The sequence below is a fragment of the Balaenoptera physalus genome, assembly GCF_965194825.1.
Source record: "Balaenoptera physalus genome assembly, chromosome: X".
Classification (NCBI taxonomy): domain Eukaryota; kingdom Metazoa; phylum Chordata; class Mammalia; order Artiodactyla; family Balaenopteridae; genus Balaenoptera; species Balaenoptera physalus.
The window spans coordinates 108866040-108890074 of record NC_138903.1 but is presented as its reverse complement, the minus strand read 5'-3'; the positions used below and the strand labels follow the sequence as shown (position 1 = coordinate 108890074).

General features: G+C 42.1%; 1 protein-coding gene across 2 annotated transcripts in view; it reads right to left on the bottom strand.

Moving 5' to 3' along the window:
- Positions 1-24035, bottom strand: part of SH2D1A (SH2 domain containing 1A) — a 174336-nt gene that overhangs the window by 12928 nt on the left and 137373 nt on the right. The window contains exon 2 of one of the 2 annotated variants that reach the window (XM_082446850.1): positions 8835-9986. In XM_082446850.1, the coding sequence (XP_082302976.1) occupies positions 8835-8971 (137 nt within the window). In that variant the 5' untranslated portion in view covers positions 8972-9986. Of the gene's footprint in view, positions 1-8834; positions 11503-24035 lie in introns of those variants that run through there. The other variant, XM_082446849.1, reaches the window with a different exon arrangement.

Sequence of the window (24035 nt, the reverse complement as noted above, 5' to 3'; positions counted from 1 at the left end):
CTACAGGGAACAAAGCAAGAGCTTTGATTTCCATTTTTCACCATGGGAACTCCAAACATAAGGGCTTAAGTGGTTTTCTTAAAGTTGCACAGCAGAGAATTCCCTGGCAGTCCAGTGGTTAGGACTTGGTGCTTTCACTGCCAAGGCCCGGGTTCAATCCCTGGTTGGGGAACTAAGACCCACAAGGTGCCAAAAAAAGAAAAGAAAAGAAAAAAGTCACACAGCAAAATGGAGGTAGGAGCAGGGAAATAGCATAGGCCTTTAGTTCCATTTTCCCTATGGGAAGAGATTAATGGCAATAATTCAGTATCATTAAAGGTGTTGTGGAAATGCATTATTTAAAATTTCAGCAACAATGCAAACAAAATCATAGGCAACCAGTTTTCCACTTTCTCAAACAGTGGGTTTCTAAAAGATACAATGAATCTATCTCCCTACTACCATTCAGCCTCATTTAGTCAAAATAAATGAGTCTGTTTTGAAAATGATTTCCTAACGAATCTGATCTTATCGCACTTTCAGTTAAGCAGCAGGAACCTGAGTACCACTTCAAAAGTCCTTACCTCCTTCAGTCTTGAACAACCTGGTGCTAGTGGCACATAAAACTCCTTGTGATTAACCCATCCAATTTTAACAATCTCCTACTCCCCAACTCCTCAAATTTCTGAATGAGCAAAATTGTTTCACCCCTCAAACAAGCCAGCAGTTCATCTCTTCCACTTCCAAGTTGCTGAAGTCACTGACCAAAGATCCCCTGTAGCCAACTCTCGTTGATATACTCTCATATATCACTGATGGAAGAGATTTAAAACAGTGCGATTCAAATTATGTTCCCAGGGTAATAACAGTGCTTCACCTGGGACCTTGCTAGAAATGTAGAATCTCAGGCCCCACTCCAGAACTGCTGAGTCAGAATCTGCGTTTTAACAAGATTTCCAGATGATTTGTAGGAACATTAAAGTTACAGAAGGATTGATTAAAATGCATGGAAAATGCTCACAACTCATTGGGAATATTGATGGCAATTTCTCCAAAGTCAAGCTGGCTTCTTTCACCACCCCCATAGTCACTCAATTTTTTTTTTAGTCTATGTTTTAAGAATGAAATTTTATTTAAATATAAGCTGAAGCTTTTGCAATGCTTTCGGTCTTCACAGAACAGTGTTTCTGAACTTTTTACTCCCTCTTCCCCAACAAGATTTCATAGTTTTGTTTTCTGTAGCTTGTATTATGAAACAATAATTCTATAATACAAAAGTAAATGAAAATATTGATTATGTTTTTTTCCAAACTACACATACTCTCTCCCTGTCCACCGAAAAATCACTCTTTTAGGAAATAAATTGACAAATTATAACAAGAGCCATAAAACTGTGCGTATTTTTACCTAATGACCTTCTTTATCTTCATACACTCTAAGGAATCAAATGGAAAAAGCAATTTGACAAAGATTTTCATAGTAGTTCTATTTTAATAATGAAAAATGGAATTAACCTAAGGAATGTTACTCAAAATAAGGAAATGGCAGCAGAAAGAATGGTTCAAAACTATACCAAAGTTCAGTTATTAGAGAGCTACGTTTTTCAAAAAATTTTAAACACCTGGACCATGTTGATATAAAATGATGGTATGTGGAAAAAGTGGACACAAGGAGAGCCGCCACTCTGATTACTGTTCAAAACTATCCCAATATGTATATAAACTAGAAGTAAATTTAAGCTAATATAAATGCGTCCTTGCATATTAATTTTCCTTTTTTTTTTTCTTTTGGCCGTGCCACGGCATTCAGGATATTAGTTCCCCGACCAGGGATTGAACCCGTGCCCCCTGCAGTGGAAGCACGGAGTCTTAACCACTGGACCGCCAGGGAAGTCTTGTAATTTCCCTTATAAAGTTATACAAGTGACTAACAACATTTTTTTAAAGAAACAGAAGTTAAATTACAATTTGGAGCTTTACAAATCTAGCCTAAGCAAATCACAAATCAGAAAAATATCATTCATCTTTAAAACCTGTTACATCCCTTTTAGGATTATTCTTCCTCTGACTCCCCATTAATATAGACAAACCAAGAATGTAGTGTAATTTTAACTTCCTTCCTCCATCAAACCTTTTGTCACACTTGATGATAAGCCTGGAATTTTAAATTTATCATGAAAAAAATCTAGAAAATAAATAATTGGTAGAAAACAATAGAGATTTTTGTTGTTGTTGTTGCCATTAATTAATTTTCTTAAAAAATTAATTTCTTAAAAAAAACAAATATTTTGCATTTTAATGACTACAAAGCATGTGCTGATTCAGTCCCTGCTAATATTAAAATTTGCCTTTATTTTTTCAAAAGCTGTCCCCAACTCTTAAAAATGTGTTCTGGTTAGAAAGAGACAAGAAGAAAGCAACCTGACTTATTTTTTCTTTTCTCAAAGGGTCAGCGTTGGGGACAGATCTTGCTTTACAATTGACAAAACCACATCAATTCCTTCTTTATACCACTTCAAGGACTATGCAAAAGAAAAGGTTTAGGTACATCTGACTTCTTCATGACACCACAAATAAAGCAAGCTAGTGCCCAGGCTGTCTATGTCTATACAAACGAATGTTACATGAAAAATTCAAGGCACAATTATAATGTGACTGTTTTTTTAACAAATATTTCAGAGCTTTTATACCCAGAGGAATGGTATCCTATAGAAAGCCACTCTGATCCAAGAGGTTTTCGAATTTCATATGGCCCAATCTTCATTCTTTCAGAGTGAATTGGAATTTTCAGAACCATCGAAAGTCACTCAGCTTCAAGTTTGATGGTAAAACTATGTAATACCAGTTTCGATGAGTCATGACAATAAATATAATCTCTTCTTCCCTTGAAGTGCCACAGAACGTTTTATTTATGTACTCATACGATGGTCTAACTTTGTCTCACAATTATTTATGGAGCTTTTATTTATATTAACAAACACCTACTACATATTAACTTTATAAATGTTAACTCATGCAATAATTCTCATAACAACCCGATGAGGTAAGTACTGTAGTATTATTATTGCTGTCACCCTTTTCACAGATGAGGAACCTGAGACAGAAAGTTTAAGTAACTTGCTCAAGGTAAAATAGCTGGTTAAGGGCCAGAATTGAGATGCACACCCAGAGGGTCTGGCTGTAAGATATGGGCTCTTAACCATCTTTCTATGCTGCCTCTCTCTTATATCAGAGGGAATGAGTTAACAAATTGATCTTAAGGTGAATCCAAAAGCATAGTTCTCAAAAAGGGAGGGAGTCTGCTTGGCCTTACGACCGGAGAGAAAGGGCAAAGGAAGGGGTTAAAGCATAGAGACAAGATGGGGAGAGCCCAAAAGAGGTCAACCTAGGCTTCCCTTTTGCTTTAAACTAAATGACATCTTCAGACTAATCTTGCAACTTAATTTTACATTGTCAACCAGAGTCAGCACTTGATTTATTGGCCTGTGAATTGTCCATTTGGTGGTTTGTGTATTGCACATTTAATCCTAGGCTGGCCTTCAGGCTTGCTCTGCCATTAATGGATTGTACTTAAATTATCCAAAGTAATTCTAGTGGCCTCAATTATCATGAAGATAAATGCGGCGCCAACACACATATCCAACTGTATTCAAAAACTAACTCTAAGTTTTATAATTTCTCATTCTTCTGTTCCCTGCAATTACAGCTGATAAGCTGGAGTTTTATTTTGTCACTGTTCCTTCCCCCATTTCTCCAGTTCAGTTGTTTGATAGGCATTTTATTCCCAGTCATCCTTTAAATCTTAAAGGACAAAAAGATAATTATCCTTTTATCTAAAGGCATATATGTCAAATGACTTCATTATGTGTCCTTGAGGCTAAAGAATATAATAGCATTTCTTCTTCCAAATCTTCCATCAGATAAAAGTAGCAAACTCAGATATGTACAGAGGATGTACAGAAATAAACTATTTCTTCAAAGTAATTATTTTAAATATTTTAAATTTGTTTTTCTCTTATCACCATCAAACTATCCCAGTGGGCATTTAGGACTTTCCCAATGGCTGTCTACATTAGGGGTGAAAAGGGGAGAAATGTGAGGGCTCACATGTACCTTAGTGAAAAGAAACTTGATATACCTTGAAAACCAAAAAGAGTAAAATTAAATTAAATTAAATTTAAACTATTTGCATTAATAAGAATATTTAGTATACTGGATGGATACAAAAAAAAAACCATAAAGTCAGTAGCTTTCCTGTTGCAAAAGAAAATATAGTGGGAAAAGATTCCATTCATGATAGAAACAAAAAAATAGACACATACATTCATACTCACAATAACTAGAAATAAACAACAAAAACTATGCAAGACCTATGGGAAGAAAACTACAAACCTCTGTTGATGGATGTAAATGAAAAAATTAATAAATGGAGAAACATAACAGGTTTTTGGATAGGAAGACTAAATTCTTTAAAGATGACAATTCCTCCTTAACTTATTAATGAGTTTAATGTAACCCCAATGGGATTTTTTTTAATTTAACAAAATCATTCTAGATTTCATCTTGAAGAACCAACAAGTAAGAACAGCAAATAATTTTTTAAATGTATTAAAACATTATCATACTATATATAGCGCTAGTGGTACAAGAATAAATAGATCAATTGAGCCAAATAGATAACTGCGAAACAGTAACTGTTATATGTAAGAATTTAATGTATAGTAAAGTAGGCTAATAAATCAATCAGGAATGGAAGTTCTATTTATAAATTATTAGCTATTTCGAAACAAAATCAAATTAGATCCTTTCTCCACATAAAAATAAAATTCCAAATGGAATTAAAGAGTTAAGTGTAAACTAACCAAACCATAAATTTAAAACAAAAATTGAAGTGAAGTTTTATGACATCTCTGCAGGTCAAAGAACTTTCTAAGTTGGGAAGCAAAGGGGGAAGTCAAACACAAAGAAAATGAGTGACGGACTTGACTACCAAAAATGTTAATTTTTTGTGTGTCAAAGAAAAGTAATGGCAAACACTAAACTGAGAAAAGATACTTTCAATAGATCAAGGATTAGTATATAAAAACTCATAATGTGTTAAGAAAAAGAGTAAGATCCAAATGGTTAAATAGGCAAAGTACACAAAGAGCCAATTCATGAACAAGGAAATACAACAGTTTACCAACCATACAGACAATCACTAAAGAAATACGAAATAAAGAGTGAGACACCAAATTTCAAGAAGAATTTTTTTTTAACAAGAATACCCACTTCTAGGGATGGTGCGGTGAGACAGGCACTTTCATGCAGTACTGGTGAGCATATATATAAACGGGAATAACCATTTAGGAAAAAATATTTGGTGATCATGTATACATCAAGAATCTTAAGCTGTCCATGTTTTCTGATCTAAAAATTGCACACCTTGAAATTCATTATAAGGAAGTCATCATAAATACAAGGAAACCTTTATGGATTGAAATATGAATCATGACGGAATTTATAATAGCAAAAACCTGGAATGATTCAAATGTCTAAAAATAGATGACTGGTTAAGGAAAATATAGTTGGACTGGTTGGACTATCATGAAATCATTAAAAATAATGTTTTAAAATCATTTGTAAGAACATTATATATAAATGTGTTTTTTTCACGTTAAGTGGAAAATGCAGCAGAATACAATAGTGTAAGAGCACATGTGCTTATAAAGCAATTTGTTTTATTAAAATACAGAAGAAAAACCACTTAATTTTCAACAGTAATTGTCTTTAGGTTATAAAACTATAGATGATTTTCCCTCATTTCCATTATCTACATTTAAAAAACTTTCTACAATATGAATAAGTGTTTAGGAACTATTTTTAATAGACTTATACCAAAATCTAGATTTACTTATTGAAAATAATTGGAAGAAAAACTTCTCGCTTTAAATGAAGGTGAGCAATCCTATAAATGGAAAATTTCTTTAATACTTTATGAGATTCAATTTCCCAAAATGAACAGAAGGAAAGGCCTTACCTAAAGGCCATGATTGGGGGTTCAGAACTGGGGAAAGGAGCAAACCTAGTTAGCAAGTATAGTTTAAAGTACAGTTCGAAAGGCATATGCAATGTGTTATTTCTACAATAAAAATACAGAAACTGAAGCTCAACCAAACCTTCTTGGATAATGAGAAGAAACAAAAGATAGATTGAGAAACTATTCTGAGTGAACCCTACAGTCAAATATATGTTTGTTAGCTATACCTTGCTGTTCATATATATGAGACACCATTTACATTGTTATTTCTGCTGTATATCATAACCATAGATGTTTTGGTTTAAAATGAGTGTGTGGTTTGTTTCAAAATAAAATTTGATTTTGTTACTACAGCGTAGTACTAAAAAGGAGGAAATGAAATGTTTATGTTTATCAAAAGGGATCCTTGGCCCAAAAAAGGCTGAGAAACTGTCATAAAAGGCAATGTATCCTTGTGTCTTTCCTCTGCAGCAGTCTGGCCATCACCCTCCAGGACTCAGAGGCCTCAGTGTGCCCATCGAAAGATATGCTAGAGGGACTCCCAATTTGCCGACAATTTTCTGCTACTTCATAAGGAGGTTGGCACGGAGAACTAAGAGTCATAAAAAGTGCATTTATGCAAGATTTACTTTGGGTGAAAACTTAACTTGAGAATTTCCCACCTGCCTAAATTAATACCTTATGTGGTCCTGGCCTACGTGGGAAAAAGGCTAAGATTATCCTTCTCTCTTGCATCTTTTACCAACTGTAATCTTATGCAGAAGGTAGAACACACATTACTATTCCTGTTTTACAAATATGGAAACCAAGACCCAGAGAAGTTGAGTGATTTCCCCTGAGTCCACACCCTGGCCTCCTGATATCAGCCCAAAAGCTTTCTGCAGCAAAGAACAGTATTTGTCTTGACAGTTCATTCGTTAATTCAAAAACGTTTATTGAGCACCTATTGCGTGCCTCACAATGCCTGTTACGTGCCAGGCTGTGTTCCTGGTGTGGGAGACAATGTCCCTGTCCTCACGGAGATTACATTTTAGCAGGAAAGCTCAGCAAGACGTAAGTAGACAAGCAAATGTCAGATAGTTTAAAGTTCCCTGAAGAAAAATAAAGTGATAGAGTGTAACTGGGACAGGGAGAGGGCACTTATTTTAGATAGGATGGTCAAGGGAGTCCTCTCTGAGGGAAGAGGCAGAAGGAATAGTTAAGTGCAAAGATCCTAAGCAGGGAGCAGCTTGGCAAGCTCGAGAAGCAACGAAGAGGCCAGTGTGTCTGAAGTCTTAGGAGCATCCTGCCACACACTGTCCCCTGCTCTTCCACCCCTTCCCAGGCTTCTTTTGTACCTGATTTTTTACCTCTAGGTTAACGAGCCCATTACCTCCTTTGTCAGCTTCCCTAAAGAAGCCCCTTTCACCAGTCTACTCACTCCTCCACCTTCTTTTGATGAGAAAAGAGCCTAGGAATACTAGTTGGCTTTCACTGACCGTCTCCAGTTTCCACTTGGGAAAAACAATAATATAAAGAAAACGTAAGATCTGAGCCCAAGAGATTCAATAGCTTGCACGTATTGCCCTGGAAGCTTTTATAACAAATGCATCTAGCGTGGCCTGAGAGTTGCCACAAACATGTCTTGACTGTTTAAAAAAACACAATAAACAATGAAAATCCTCTAACACTAGGCTCAATACAATCTCTCTTCAATGACCCAGAAGGAACTTCAAAACCTTGCAGTGTATCGTCAGACACCGAAATTACTACCAAGCATTTTCCCTCATTTTGTTTCTGTCTAGAAGCTACTGTGCAGGGCTGGTGTTTCCGTGGATGTTTTTGTCCTGCTAACAAAGAGAGATCGAGCTAGGTACTTCCTTAGAAATGCCCTGTGAGTACTTAAAGATATAGACTGAAAAAAACAAAGAATATAATAATAATACTGAGTACCAAAAGAAATAGACTGAAAAAATAATAATATAATAATAATAACAACAACAACAACAGCTTACTTTTACTGAACATTTAGTATGTGTCAGGTCCAGTGCTAAATTTTCTACCTGCATTATGGCATTTAATCCTCACACTCCTATTAGGTAGGTAGTAATATTATTTACATTTTATGGACAAGAAAACTGAGGGGCTGAGAGGTTAACTTGCCAAAGTCAGCATCAGACCAGCACAAGATTAGGTCTCAGATCTGCCTGACTCTGGAGCCCTGGAGCAAAGATGAAGGTGCATCTGATTCAAAACGGGGCGTTAGACTAAGAGATGCTTAGGTAAAGAGCAAAACTGAATCATACAAGGGTGTTTTCCCTCCGTGCCCTTTATGACTATTGTCAGTCCAAGCTTTTATCAAGAAAGGCCCTATTTCTGAAACCCCCCTCCCTTGCCAACTCCTCTAAAAAAAACTCAATAAGTAGATCCAGAGAGGTGGTTTTATTCAGAAACATCCCTCTCTCTGTGTCCTGACCTAACGGGCATTGATGTCTTAAAGTAATAGATTCAGTTTCTTAGTCTTCTTCCTCTCCTTGAATTTGACGTTCCTTTGGGAAGGCACCTCCAAAGCCATTTCAGGAGAGCTGGAGAGAGAGGCTTCTCCTTCCCTGAGGAGCTGGCGGCCCCCAATCTGGCTGCTCCACCATCATCGCAGGCCTCCACCTCGCTGGCCTCTATTAGAGGTCAAAACTGAAATCGGAAGCCTGAGCCCTTTTGGCAGCAAAGGTGCATTCTAGACTGCGTTTCCCCACCCCAAAGGGCACCCGCAGGAGGCCCAGGCGTGAAACCCCCGGGGGGGGCCTGGGCCGGGCCTGGGGCCGCGCGGTGGGCAGTGGAGGCTCCCACCACGTACTCACAGAACACACAGGCAGTACACGCCCGGGACGCTCTCGCTGTCCCTCAGCAAATAGCTGCCGTCCAGACCCGTGGCGAGCAGGAGCTTCTCCCCCGTCTCCCGGCTGATTTTGCCGTGATACACAGCCACCGCATCCATGGCCTGGGGAACTCTTGGGAGGACCGAGGCGCGGGACGGTAGCGGGCAGATGCCGCCGCTGCTGCTGCTGCTGCTGCTGCCGCCGCAACCGACACGAGTCAGCCACCCGCCTCCCACTTCAGCCAGATGTGCAAAAAAGAGAGAGGAGAGCCCGAACAACAGGATGTTGTCTACCTGCCTGAAAACCTCCCTCTCACGGTTCAATTAAAACCAGCTCAGCAGTTTAGCAGCTTGGTTATTGCCATAGGGTTCGATCCCCCTCCCAGGCCCACCCACGCAACACAGGGTTTGGACGGACAGGTGGACAGAGAGGGGAGGACCACTGGAAGAAGGTCTTTGCAAGATTTGGCTTGTACTCCCAACGCACGCAGACAGGAATGCTTGGTAATGCTCCTGTCCTTGCAGTTTTCCCGGGGGGCCACCATGACTTAGCTTAACTAACTGACTTAACTTAATTAGCTTAACTAATCAGTCCCCAGAGGGGTTGATGACAGAGGCAAGTTGTACATGACCTTCACGTGGGGCAGAAACATACTGACAGAGAATGAAAGGCCCCAAAGTTCTGAGACCAAAACACAGACGCTCTCAGTACTGTCGGTGAACATGCACCACTGAGCACAACCAGGAGGCTGCTACAGAATCGGAAGTAGTAAGTGAACAGCGGACTTGGGACAAGTGCCTCCTCTGGCCCTGCCCTCCCCCTCCTCTTTTTAATATCTTTTTTTTTAATTATTATTTATTTTTTTGGCTGTGTTGGGTCTTAGTTTCTGTGTGAGGGCTTTCTCCAGTTGTGGCAAGTGGGGGCCACTCTTCATCGCGGTGCGCGGGCCTCTCACTATCGCGGCCTCTCTTGCTGCGGAGCACAGGCTCCAGACGCGCAGGCTCAGTAGTTGTGGCTCACGGGCCCAGCCGCTCCGCGGCATGTGGGATCCTCCCAGACCAGGGCTCGAACCCGCGTCCCCTGCATTAGCAGGCAGATTCCCAACCACTGCGCCACCAGGGAAGCCCTCCGCTCCTCTTTGACTCCTCCTAGTCATCTCCAGCAATCTTAATCCTGAACAAATCAAAGTTTCCCAAACTTCCTGTCCAAGATCCCAAAGTGCTGGTTGAGGTACAAAAATCAGTCTGCATCCAAAAATGTTCCAGATTTATCTATTTGATGGGCCTTAGATGAGAGAATAAACCATTTAATTGGTGCTTTGTCTTTATGTGGACTTGTATGTGCCCTTTGATGTATAGGGCCCACCTTTTAGCATTTGGGGCATTGAACTTGTTTTAAATCACAGTGTGAGTGTTGAGAATTGTGTTGTAACTTTTATCATCTGTTGTTAATAGAGAATATGGTTTTTGTTCAGTTGATGCTAAACTATCATAAATTTTTTAGAACCTTTCAACCTTTATTTCCTTCTCTCTTCTATTTCAAGATGTGCTGTTAATATTTCCCCCAAACTTCCTCCTTCTTCACTAGAACAAGACTTTGTTTAATGCTTGAAGCTGAATGGTCTTCTACATTTTTCCTTTTGAGTATGTAAAATAATTTTTTAAATTGGAATTTAAGTAGCCGAAGTTATGTTGTCTGTTGTATCTCTTCAAAAACATCAGCACCTAGTTCCTTGAGACCCTGGTACAGCTGGGAGCCCAATAGGGAGAACAATTTTTAAATCTTCACTAGTCCTACTGATGGATCATGTGTGCAGAGCTGCCTTACGCCAAAAGCCAGATATTTGCTGTCCCTCCGCTATGGTTGAGAACAATCCTCTACGATTTCAGTGGCAGCTCGTAGTTACTCTCCTTGATTGGTGCATACTTGGCCTTAGAATCTATCAACCTTGGTAGATAAACTGTAAACATAAGCCTCCTACATTCATTTGCAACACCAAGAATAAAAAAATAAAACGGCATTCAAGATGATGTTGGGGGATGGCTCTGGGGAACTGAGCCAAGATTGTCTCATTATCTTCCTACCTCACTTGCTTATGGCCAACTCCACCTCTCACCCTTTTTCATGCTTTGGGCCAAGGAAGAAATTGATCTGATAAGTGAATGCATACACCAATGTTAAGGACTTGAGAAGTTAGTCCACCCTGAACTCTTTATGTTTTTTATTTATTTATTTATTTATTTATTTATTTATTTATTTATTTATGGCTGTGTTGGGTCTCCGTTTCTGCGCGAGGGCTTTCTCTAGTTGCGGCAAGCGGGGGCCACTCTTCATCGCGGTGCGCGGGCCTCTCACTATCGTGGCCTCTCTTGTTGCGGAGCACAGGCTCCAGACGCGCAGGCTCAGTAGTTGTGGCTCACGGGCCCAGCTGCTCCGCGGCATGTGGGATCTTCCCAGACCAGGGCTCGAACCCGTGTCCCCTGCATTGGCAGGCAGATTCTCAACCACTGCGCCACCAGGGAAGCCCCCTCTCTTTGTTTTGAGTGGGCAAATGATTAGCCCAGAGATTAGTGGGCAAATGATTAGCCCAGAGTGGTGGAATTTCAAACCCAAAAGGAGAAGATAGGGAAGGGGATCCCCTCATTCACTCCCTCTGGACAACAGCAACAAGAAAGCAATAGGGGGTATCTCACCTATGAGGTGAACTGTGAGAACATTCAGTGTCACACAGGCAAAAACAAAACCCAAGCTTTTTTGTCTCTGAACAACCCTGAACAAATCATCCACAAATTTAGGAACAGAACAACCTCAAACTGACAGCAAAAGTGTACCATGCATTCTTCTTTTCGTTCTCTGTTTTGTCCTGTGTTGCTAAAATAGCACGCCTGTCAAAGCAGCCAGGTACGATGGGGTTCAGCACAACTAAAACTGTATAAAAAAGGAACAGATAAATTATAAGGTAATAGTACAACTCTCACATCCAGTCCCTCGCTGTCATCTCACAAGCAAGCTGACAGCTGAGCCAGCCCACTACTGCAGTGTTGATGAAAAATACTGTCTTCACCCTAGTGCCACACCAGTACTAAACCTGACTTTAGCAAATTCAAAACCTCACACTGAGCTTGAAGTATAGAGAAAGAAGAATAGTAATGGCTTTCTTCTCTCTCACCATACCCACAAGAGAGGAAAGGGCAAAAAATATAAGGGGGGAGCAATAGAGATAGCAGAGGCACCAATAGAGAAAGACTTAGGAAGAATGGGCCCCGTAATACAAATATAGTTCCTTAGAAGCAGAATTATCTGATTGTTTATTGTCTGTCTCCCCCACTAGAACATAGGGTCCATGATGGCAAGATTTTGTGTACCTTGGTCACCATTGTATCCTCAGTGTCTGGAACATATTAGATGCTAAATGTATTTGTTGAGTGATGTAGTGAGATTAGTGCTCTCAAGAAAATAAGAGGAAAAAATACACACATGCACACACACAAACTTGGCTCTACGTGCCTCTGGCCCACTTTTGAAATAGCAAGATGAATTGGAAGCACTGGTCCAGCAATTATGAGAGTCTGATTATACTCCATATTTTGCCACTAAATCACTTCCTCTCTCTGAGCCTCATTTTCTCCATCTGTCAAATGGAGTTGAACCAGATGACCCCTAAGGCTACTTCCAACTTTAACATTCTGTGCTTTAAACTAAAGCCAAGCATACTTTAGAGAGAACCAGAGGGGGGAATGGACTGAACTCATTTGTGTGCAAGAAGCAACAGCTGTTTCCTCAGGTCTTACCCAAGAGACGAAAGATTTTTGTTCTTGTTGTTTTTAAATAACCTAAGAAATAAAAACCATGAGGTAGAGGAAGACAGCTTCACAGCTTAAAGCAAACTACAACCTTTTAGAATATAAATACCATTTAAGTCAAATATAAAAGCATTGACAAACTGTCAGCCAAGGTCAAAAGTATCTTCTTATCTAAACTTGTCACCTCCTGAGGTCTCTGAGAGGTGACAGCATTTTGTTTGTGGATGCCCTGTCTGAGGTGCTACTTGTCTTCATTTCAAATGCCCTAGGCTATTCTCAAACCCAGATAGGTTAAAAGGATGATGGCAAGGGTGGTTAGTTTTATAGAGTGGATCTGACATTTCAAAATCTTTTACTCTAACCTTTCAAAACTAACTTTGTTCTTCAACTAGCTCATCTATAGGTGTGAATTCTCCTGCGACAGTGTTATGATATTGTCACCTGTGGTGAGTTTACACATTCTCTCTTACTAAAATTGACTTCCTTTACAAAAATGAGAAAAGAAAAAAATTACAACATCTTTTAAAAAAAAGAGCACCTCCTTTTGATAATATGTTGGTTTACCTATGAGGCTAATTTTCCTAATGCCCTTTTGTAAGTGAAGATTCAGAAACAGTGTTGTGTTTATTTAAGCCTTCTAAAAATATGTTTATTCTTTCAACCAACATTTATGAGCATCTACTGTATGATGGACACTGTGGTAGGTACTTAGGTCAGAGAGAAGAAAAGCATATACCTGATCTCAAGTAGCTCATAGTCTAGTGAAGACAGACAAGCAAACAAACAATTACAATTAACTCAATAAGAGCTGTGATAGAGGGAAGGATGGGGCTCTAGAGGCACAGTAATGGGACATTTAACTCAACTTACATTCTAAACCTGCACAACCTGCTCGAGACAGCAATGTCTTTATCTTTGTCTGTTATGTGCAGTTCCTTTCACTCATCCTAAATCTACCTCCTTCATGACTCAGAAGGTACTCCCTAATTCTAGCTGAAACTCTGCCTGCTTCTGAGGTTTTATTCTTGGAATAATAGCTAATATATGTTAACTGAATACTACATTCCAGGCTTTCCTGCTAAGCACTTTGCATATATTATCTCATTTATTTATATCAACAACCTTATGAAGCAAATACTATTATTATCCCCATTTTACCAATGGGGAAGCCAAAACTCAGAGAGCCTGGGTAGCCTGCTCAAGGTTTCACAACTGGTCGGTGTGAGGCCTGGGATTTGAACACAGGCTGCTGACTTCAGAGCCTGTGCATCTCACCATATCCTCTTCTGTCTCCCAATATTAATTCTGAGGTCACTGCACCGGCTTGGTCAGGCTTCAGTTTCCTATCTAGTAACTGTAATTTTGACTTCTAGAATATTCTTCTCACACTTCTCAAGTGTCAGATGTTCCCATGCTCTGACTTGTAGCATGTCTATGTCTATCTATATATGCCTTATGAGATCAGATACACTGTTCTATCCTGGGCCTCATTGGTCAGTATACCTTGGAAGGCTCTTCCAGAGTCAAGGTCTATTCACCCAGGCTTTAAGATCTGGGATCTGGATCATCAGCTTATCCATGCAAAGTAATAGATCCCTGAATAGTTTGTCTGTTTGATTTTTAAGTGGTCTGGACATCTTCTATCCTGGGCAGACCTGGATATACTGGTAAAGTCTTATTGCCCAATTCTTTTTCTACACCAAATGAAGGCCACTCCTAGCCAGTTTTTACTTATCTTTCCCTGTGAAGATAAAATGAAATGACATATGTGATGTGCCTGGAAACTAAGAGACACTCAAAATTTCTTTTTCCTACTAGTCTGTGAACTCCTAAAAGACAGGGATGATGTCGTATTCCTCTTTACATACCCAGATCCTAACACAGAATCTGCACCTACTTAGCTCCCTTGCTTTCCCCTTCCTCTTTCCCTTCGTAGAGAACCCTTTGCAAATTTGTCTCAAGGAGTATATCATTTCTGACATTGACTTCTTTCACATTCATTGTTTATCAACGACAATCCTGTGGTCTGCCTCATTTGGGTTTATAGAAACAACAGTTCATATCCCACATCTCAGCACCTGACAGACAAATAAATCATCATGTAGCCCTTTTGGTCTCATCAAACCCATTGCCTTTGGATCGTGTCTGAATCTTCTTTCTGCCTCCCTTCATCCTGGCTGGGGGCACTCAAGGTATGATATTAGGACAAGAAAATATGACCTCTTTGTAAGGGAGCCTCCAGCTTTCCTTGTAAAAATCTATTCTCTTTCTTGGAAGCTCAAAAATAAAGTTCTACCACTGATGCTTAAACTAAAAGATTAAAGTCCAAGAGACTATTTTATCCATACATTTTTTTTTTGCCTGAACATTTTTTAGGAAATCTCTGATGCTTTGAAACATGGATGACCACTTTGATCTATACACCACAAACGCCAAAATTTGGCAAAGGAATGGAATGAAATGGACTTTATAAATGTTTCCCTAAGCAGCTTTGTAAATACAAATGAAATATTATATCCCAGGGACTTCCCTGGTGGTCCAGTGGTAAAGAATCTGCCTTCCTATAAAGAGGACGCATGTTCGATCCCTGGTCAGGGAACTAAGATCCCACATGTCGTGAGGCAACTAAGCCCGTGCGCCACAACTACTGAGCTTTGCTTGCCTCAACTAGAGCCCACGTGCCGCAAACTACAGAGCCCACGCGCTCTGGAGCCCGCGTGCCACAACTAGAGAAGAGAAAACCCGCACACCACAACTACAGAGAAGCCCACGCTCTACAATGAAGACCCGGTGTGCCACAATGAAAGATCCCACATGACTCAACGAAGATCCTGTATGCTGCAACTAATAAGACCCGACGCAGCCAAAAATAAATAAAATAAATAAATCTTAAGAAAAAATTATATCCCAGCAAGCAAAATAGCTAATGGTGGATTTCTGAATGAATTTTGTAGTTACAGATGCAACATTGGCATTATTTTTCTTTTCCTTCTCAATAATAAATACGTCATGAAAAAATGTTAGAAACATTGATCAGCAGGGAGTTCAATAGTATGAGTCTTTTACAAAGCAGGTCATATATGTTCTGAAGTTTCAAAACTGTCTAGACGATATCAGGCATTGTAGTGGTAAAAGTATGAAATTTTCAATATTTGCTCAGTCTTTTCTTTCCTGGAACCAATATGGCTCACTGAAATGATCAAAGTAAATATATATCAAACAAAAAAATAAATGAGATTAAATATCCTAAAACGTTTACTTACAGACAAAACCCTCAGAGGGCTCTTTGTCATCATTTTATAAACACTGGAGTATGGTTTATTGCTGCCTACCAGAAAAGTAATCACAACTTTCTGCCTTGTGTGCAATTATTTTTGTAATGTAGGGCAGAATGAAGAATAAAACATAAAATAGTAGATATAAACATAAAAACAAAAAGCTGCAGAATGTCACAAGTGAAACTGTAATATTGCATATTATTTTGAAGTAAAACTCAACTTTTCTAGCAACTGTTTCGTCAAATGAGGGCACAATCTGAAACCATCTGGCTATCATGGAAGCTTTGCAAACTAAAATGGTCCATACTGAACTTGGACTGCTCTAAAATCCTTTAGCACTTACTGGTATTTAACATGTATTAAAACTACTAGCTTTCTATACAACTTGTTCCTAACTTGTGTTCCCAAAGTTCATAGAAGTTTAAGAAGGCAGTAATGATGGAGGATTCTGAGGTATTGTCAGTATTACAAACAGCCTAGTAAAATGGTCCATTTGCCTGCGATTAGGCTGCATGTAATAATAATAATAATATTCATTGAATCCTCACAAAAATCCTAAACTTAAATGGCAAGTGACTGCTCTTAGTTGGAATTATATCAACCTGTGTGAGGAAACTTTATACAGGCTTTCTTAATTTTTTTTAAAAATTTATTTATTTTTAGCTGCGTTGGGTCTTCGTTGCTTCATGTAGGCTTTCTCTAGTTGCGGCGAGCGGGGGCTACTCTTCGTTGCGCTACACGGGCTTCTCATTGCAGTGGCTTCTCTTGTTGTGGAGCATGGGCTCTAGGCGCACGGGCTTCAGTCGTTGTGGCACACAGCCTCAGGAGTTGTGGCTTGCGGGCTCTAGAGCGCAGGCTCAGTAGTTGTGGCACACGGGCTTAGTTGCTCCACGGCATGTGGGATCTTCCCGGACCAGGGCTCGAACCCGTGTCCCCTGCATTGGCAGGCAGATTCTTAACCACTGTGCCACCAGGGAATTCCAAGCTTTCTTAATTTTAACTGAGAAAATAATCATTTATTAAATAATGCTCTTTGATGCACAGATTCCTTCGAAAACCAACATCTACAGGCCAGAAAATATGTTGGAAAAATTGAAGAAAAGACTGATAACTGGTGTCTGGTGTATATTTGTCTTATTTCTTCTAACAGAACAGGAGATCGCTGAGGGCAATAATGATCACCTTCACGGAGTCTAACACGCTGCCCAGTGCATAGGAAGTCTTCTTTCCATGGATGCTGTTTGCTTGATCTGTAAAGTACCATGATTTTAAAAACATCAATTCCATTACCATTTGCAACATGAGTCTGGAGCTTTTGAAGTCTCCTTTCCCCCTACTTCCTCACTGAAAAGTACATATGCATATCTATTGGACTGTTACAGGTGGCACCTTACCCACTTAAAAACTGAGTAATTCAGACAGACTTTAGATAAGCAATCAAGATGGGCTCTATCTTAATAGAATTGAACCTGGCTCAAAGACCTTTTCATAAGGCCACTCTGCTGAATCAGATACAAGCCACTCCCACTGCCTAAATTACCATTCCCCCCCCCCTTTTTATTCTTTGCAGTGCTGAGATAATAAGTGGTCCTACTTACTGGCAGCCTAGATGATCACTTATCCCAAAGCCTGAGAGATTCTAAAAGAGCAGCTCCTGACTACCAGACTGCCACTATGCCTCAAAGTCTCTCCATTATAGTCATTTCATTGGGCTTAGGCATTGATAATCCATGTTAACATACAAATATACTACTTAGTAAGGGTAAAAGGTTAAGGCAGTGTGATATAATGGAAAGAGCACAGACATTAGAATCAGTAAAATTTTATTTTGAAGCCAGGCGTCACCAGTTCCCAAATTTGGGTACTGAGTTACCACATCTATAAAATGGGGGTAATAATATTCACTTTGAAGAACTATTAATACAGGTACCTAATATACCTTACAGTCACCAAAAGGGTAATGTGCTTAGAGTGCCTAGCACATAGTAAGCACTCAATGGTATTAATGATCTTACGACCATTAATAATCCCTTATACTCATTACCACAGCATCCAGAGCAGAACCCTGAGGGCAGGGAAAGGGAACAACCACTCACTGGGGCTCAGAGAAGTTCAATAACTTGTTTAAGTTCACACAGCCAGTGAATAGCAGAGCAAGTATCTGAACTCAGGTCTCTCTGATTCCAAAGCCCAGGTTCTTGCCTCAGAAACCTCTTGCCTTTTCTTGTGTGTACCCATTCCAGAAGAAAGTAGTGATTTGACAGCCTCAGTTATTCAGGTTGCTTTGGAAAAAGTCAGCCCTGAAAGACTGTAATCATATTAAACTATATAAAAGCTATGCACAGGGTGAGTGCTTTCATGTAGACCTAAAGGCATGCCAATGAATAGCAGAGTCCATTTGAAACCATAAATTAAAGCAAATGTAGTGAGATCTAAAATGATCTGCTGGTACACCAAAATGGATTATGCTGGAAAATTCCCAAGTCTCATCTTCCCAGAATTCTACAGAGCTATCAGCATACACAAGTGTATCACAAAACCAGCCTCCAACCCAAAAAGCCTAGCTTTGGGTTGATGTCCCTGCTGGTCCCCTTCCTCCCCAGCGCCCTCCCGAGTTACCCAGGCCTCCTGGTAATCCGGACTCCGAGGGAAGAGAGAATGCTGGTGGGTCAGGTTCACGTCTGTTCTCTGCCCCTTCCCTGTCTCTACACCAAGCAGGTAGCCAGACTCTACCCCCCTTTGCCTCAGGGAACATTTGTCTTGTTAGCTGACTGTCTGAGCCTGGCTGTTCTCCGGAGTCCTGAGCACCTTGATGGGATTATGCACAGGAGGGAGGGGGCAGTGCCTTGCAGGGCAGAAATGCGGGAGGGAAATTTCTGCTCAAGGGACCTCTGGGATACAGGGCCTCAGGGAAATGGCTTCTCGGTGCATACAGGGAGGCTGGACACCAGGCATTAGGGCTCCCAGCCTAGGCAGAAGCCCCCTCCTCACCTCACCTCTCGTGCCCCACGGGCCCAGGAGTAGCAGAGATGCCCACCTTCAAGGAACCGTGGGGACTTGGACAGTGAGGGGAGCAGCGACAATCACAATGGACTGAAGACGCTGTAGAATACCCTCTGCCCTCCCATTCTGAGTAACTCACAGGAAGAGGAGGGGCCCTTCAGTAGTGAATGAGATTGGGTTTTCCGTCACCTCAGTGGGATGGAGGGAAGAGCCAGATTTAACCCGCCACTTCTGAGCAAACCTGCCCCGAGGTACACGCTACACAGAAGACACAGCAAGTAAGTGCACACTTTATTACTAGTTAGCATCAGGAAACCTCTGACAAAGGTTGAGCTTGGTGAGCTGGAATCTCCTGGGGGAACTCGAGGACACCTTTTGTTCAGCCTGGAGGCTGATCTGACTTCTCAGCCCCTGGGCTCCACTTGCCTCTGAGAAGCTGGCAGAGAACACACCAAGTGGAAGAGAAGGGCCCAGGAGCATTCTCAAGAGGGCTTGTCCCAGTCCAGTTCTACTTTTAATCCAATTAGTCCTCCCAAGCGAAGCGCCATCCACAGCACGATGTCTGTCCTTGGAATCCATTTTGTTCTTCATCCACTGACCGGAAAGGGGCTTGCGATGGTGGCTGCCTGAAGCTGAGGGCTCAGACACTCCCCCAAGCACTGTCCTTCTTTAAGACAGTCGCCCAGTGGTCTTTCAGACAACCAGGAAACTAGCTGTCCCTCGCAAGGGAGGAAATCAGGAGAGTATCAGAAAAGTCCTGCCTGCAATTTTATTAGGCCACTTTTCCACTCTTTGCCACTACTCATTTGTCTCACCTGGGACCAGTGAGGTGAGCAGTTCGGCAATCAAGTCCCTTCACGAAAGTCTCTTTGAGGTGGCTCCCAGAACTGCAGAAATATCTGGATGTTATATCAATTAGGTTTACCTGAAAGTTACAATACATGCAAGACAAATAAGTCACCTCTGATCTGTAATGTATCTCAAATTATGCTCTCTCCTGTCATCTAACCAAACTCACCAAAAAGAGTTATGTGTGCACTAAATACCATATAATTCTAGCTCCTATCATATACTAGGCAATCAATAACTATTTAATTACTTAAATGAAATTCAACAATTTGCTATCATCTATAGTATTTAACACTGCTGAATTAACTTCTGAATTAATTCTATGTCCCAACAGAGAAATTAAAGCCTAACAAAATTATTTTGCCCCCCTTTTCCCCCTAATAAGTGCCAAAGCATCTCTTCTTCCCCGACTTCTCACTCTTCTTGGCTTCAGCCAGTGGTGGGGGGATGGGGGTCTCACTGCGGTGTGGGTCAGTCAGAAACGAAGAGTTACTTCTTTAGACTCTTGGGAGATCTTCTAACGGGATAGGTTCAGATTCTTCAGCAACAAGCAAATTCCGTGGGGCTCAGAGACACAAAAATAGGCCCTCACCTATAAAACTTAAAAACAAGAAGAAAACATGAACACTGCAGTAGGTTACAAAGGAACAATAGCATTTTCAAGGAAAAGCAGTGCTCCTAAAATTCAATACAGCTTATAACTCTAAAAACACATGGCTGTTCCCAGGCAAAGACATGGTATTTTCAGGAAAAGAAGGTTAATGAAACAGACATGAGTGAAAAAGAAAACAAATTCTTCATGACTTCAGCACCTCCAGGGTGTCAGCGAATCAGCATCAGCCATCCAGAATCCAGCCCCTGCAAACTTAAAAGAAATTAGGAGAAATCCCTTATTTTAAAAGTGTGATACTCAAAGTAGTCTATCTTTGTTAAAATAAATGTACAAAATAAGAATATAAATGTCTGTGTGTGTATATATATTTGTGTGTGTACTCAGATGATAAAATTTGCTTAATTTGGGTAATGGGATAATGAATTATTTTATTTAATTTTCGATATCATGATTTTGGTTTTCAAATTTTCTGTGAAGTAAATGAATTACTTTTGGATCAAAAGAGGGGGGGTTGTTAGGAAACCGGTTTTTCTTTGGAGTGTTTCCATTCTTACTTACCTTCCTGAAATTAGTGGGTTTGTCCTGGGTCCGGGCCCTCACTCTCAACAGCCATGCAGACTTTCTTGCATTTATAGCACGCCTTGCGCCATGGAAAATTACTCCCTTTACACCACGGGCAGTCCCAATTCTTAGGACTGGAGCATGAGTCAGGCTTCCCCCGACGCTGGGAATCTGAAGCCTTTTTCCCTTTTGGCCGCTTGGCCTTCTTTTCCTGAGGCTGCTGGTTCTTTGGGCTTTTTCTCACATCACGGCTTCTGCTGCCTCCCGGGGGAGACGTCCCCTGGGAATTCTCTGGACCACCTTCTTGGGTGTGGCTCTTGCCCTTCCCCAGGGGGTGCTCTTCCTGGCGCAGCACTGGACGTTCGTCCTGGCTGTGGCTCCTGCTGTCTCCCAGGGGGGCTGTCTCCTGGGGCCTCGCAGGATCTGCTTCCTGGCTGCAGCTTCTGCTGTCCCCCAGGGAGGGCATCCCCTGGGGGCCCACAGGATCTTCCTCTTGCCTGTGGCTTCCGCTGTCCTCCAGGGAATACTCGCCCTGGAGGTTCTCAGAATACTTCTCCTGGCCACAGCAATTCTGGGCATACACTAGGGCCATCTCTTCCTGGGCCCCCACTGCAGCCCACAGGCCAGGTGGGTAGGTTCCCGGAGCACAGCTCTCGGGTGTGACTGCTGCTATTGTTGTCGCTGCCGCGGCTGCCGCTCCTTCCATAACTGCCGAGGATGGTAAGGAGGTCGCGTCCGGGAATCCCACTGGGAACGGCACATGGAATGGGAATGGCTGTGGCACCGGCACTGGCACAGGGGGGTGCATGACCTGGGCCCAGGGGCTCTGGGATCCCGGTACATAAACCACAGCTGCTGGGGCTGCCATCTGGCCCTCTGACTGAGGCATGCCCTGTGCCCCCATAGCTGCCATCGTGCCCTGCTCCCCTGCACCCACGGCCCATGCTGTGGCCCCAAGCTGCCCAGGTAGAGGCCAAGGCACCATTTCATGGGCCCATGGGGCTACACGGACCGATCTCTCGAGCTGGAGCAGTTGCCCACGCAACATATCTCGCTCGCCCAATGCCTGCTGCAAGGCGGCCTGCGTGCATCGTAGCTGCACTGCCGCCTCGTTGCGCTCCTGCCACAGGCGCCTCAGCTCGGCGGAGAGGGCCCAGGAAACCGCCTCGCGTTGCTCTACCTTCTCCTGGAGCCACCGACCCAAGCGCGCCTGCTGCGCCTCCTGCCTCGAGCCCCCACACACGCTCAAGGCCAGCACGCTCCAGGCACAGGCACTCCTGGTGTTGCGCAGCACCAGCGGGTCAGCGACGACGCCGCGCAGCAGATTCTCTGACTCTTTCCAGGGCCGCGAGGAGGCCACGTAAAACTCGGGGCCGCCCCTGTACATGAGGACGTTACTGCTCGTGAGTCTGATCCCCTCGCTGTGGCGGAACCCGCTGGCACGGTCCCCAAGGTCCATGGCTAGGGCCGCTGCGGCCTAGTCAACCAACCGCCTCACGGGAGTTGCCGCCCACCGCCGCCGCCGCCGCCGCCGCCGCCACCGGTAAAGCCCCTCACGTCCCGGCTCAGTCCTCCTTCAGTTCTAGCCCAGTCCTGGCCTCCTCCTCGGCCTCTTTCCTCTGTCACGGTCCAGCTTTCCTCACAGAAAGTAAAGCAGAACCCCTCACAGCGCCAACCCCAAAATGGCAGACGCAGGCGTCACACCTCACAGGCGAGCTCTGACTGGCCCCGCAAGACCTGCTGGGAGCAACCTCGCTGCCAGAGCCCCTCCTACCGGGTGAGCAAGGCCTGCTGGGAGCAACCTCGCTGCCAGAGCCCCTCCTACCGGGTGAGCAAGGCCTGCTGGGAGCAACCTCGCTGCCAGAGCCCCCCCTACCGGGTGAGCTGGCCGGAAGCTGCACCAGGTGCCGCAGTGAACCCAGACGTGGCAGAGGCCGGAAGCTGCACCGGGTGCCGCAGTGAACCCAGACGTGGCAGAGGCCGGAAGCTGCACCGGGTGCCGCAGTGAACCCAGACGTGGCAGAGGCCGGAAGCTGCACCGGGTGCCGCAGTGAACCTCTAGAAGGCTTTACTGTTTCTAAGAATTTCAGAAGGACAATACCCAGCATGGTGGAATGAATTCCTAACTGGGTGGAGCTGCATAGGTGGGTGCAGTTCTACTTTCGTCTCAGCTTCATTTTAGTTCTTAGATACACTTCAGACCTTTAATACAGTCAGTCCCACTGTCGGCACACTTCCCTCAGCATCCTGAACAGGTGAACTTAGAATCCCTGTCATCAAGAAAATCCGGGGACTGAGCCATGAATTTTTCCTGAACTCTCCCTATAATTTCACTCTCATATTTACCTGATCAACTCTGTTCTCAGAAGGTGTCTCTCTTATTTTAAACTAAATGCTTCTCTCATAATCTGTGTTTTCCATACAGGAAATGCTAAAGGAGTTCTGCAGGCAGCCCTAAATGGTAACTGGAATCCACGCAAAGAAATAAAGCACACACTAAAGGTAACTACATAGGTAAATACAAAAGACAGTATTACTGTATTTTGTGACTCCTCTTTTAATATAGGACTTAAAACATGACTGCATAAAACAATACAAATCTGTCTTTATGGGCACACAATGTATAAAGGTGTCATTTGTGGCAGTAACAACATAAAGGGGGTGGAGCTATACAGGAGCAAAGGTTTTGTATACTGTTGAAATTGTTTGTATTAATCCAAAATATACTGTTATAAGTTAACATGTTAGCTGTAATCCCCAGAGCAACCACTAAGAAAATAACTAAAAAATATACAGAAAAGAAAATGAGAAGGAAGTCAAAAAGGTAAACTACAAAAAAAAAAAGAAAGAAAAAAGAAATAAATGAAACACAAAACAAGGCAGTAATGGAGGAATGGGGGGAGATATAAGACATGTTAGAAAATAAATAGCAAAATGTCAGAAGTCCTTCCTTATCAGTAATTATATTAAATGCAAATAGATTAAACTCCAATTAACAGGCAGAGATTGGCAAAATGGATACTTTTTTAAAAACATGATCTAAATGTATATTGTCTACAAGAGATTCATTTTGGAT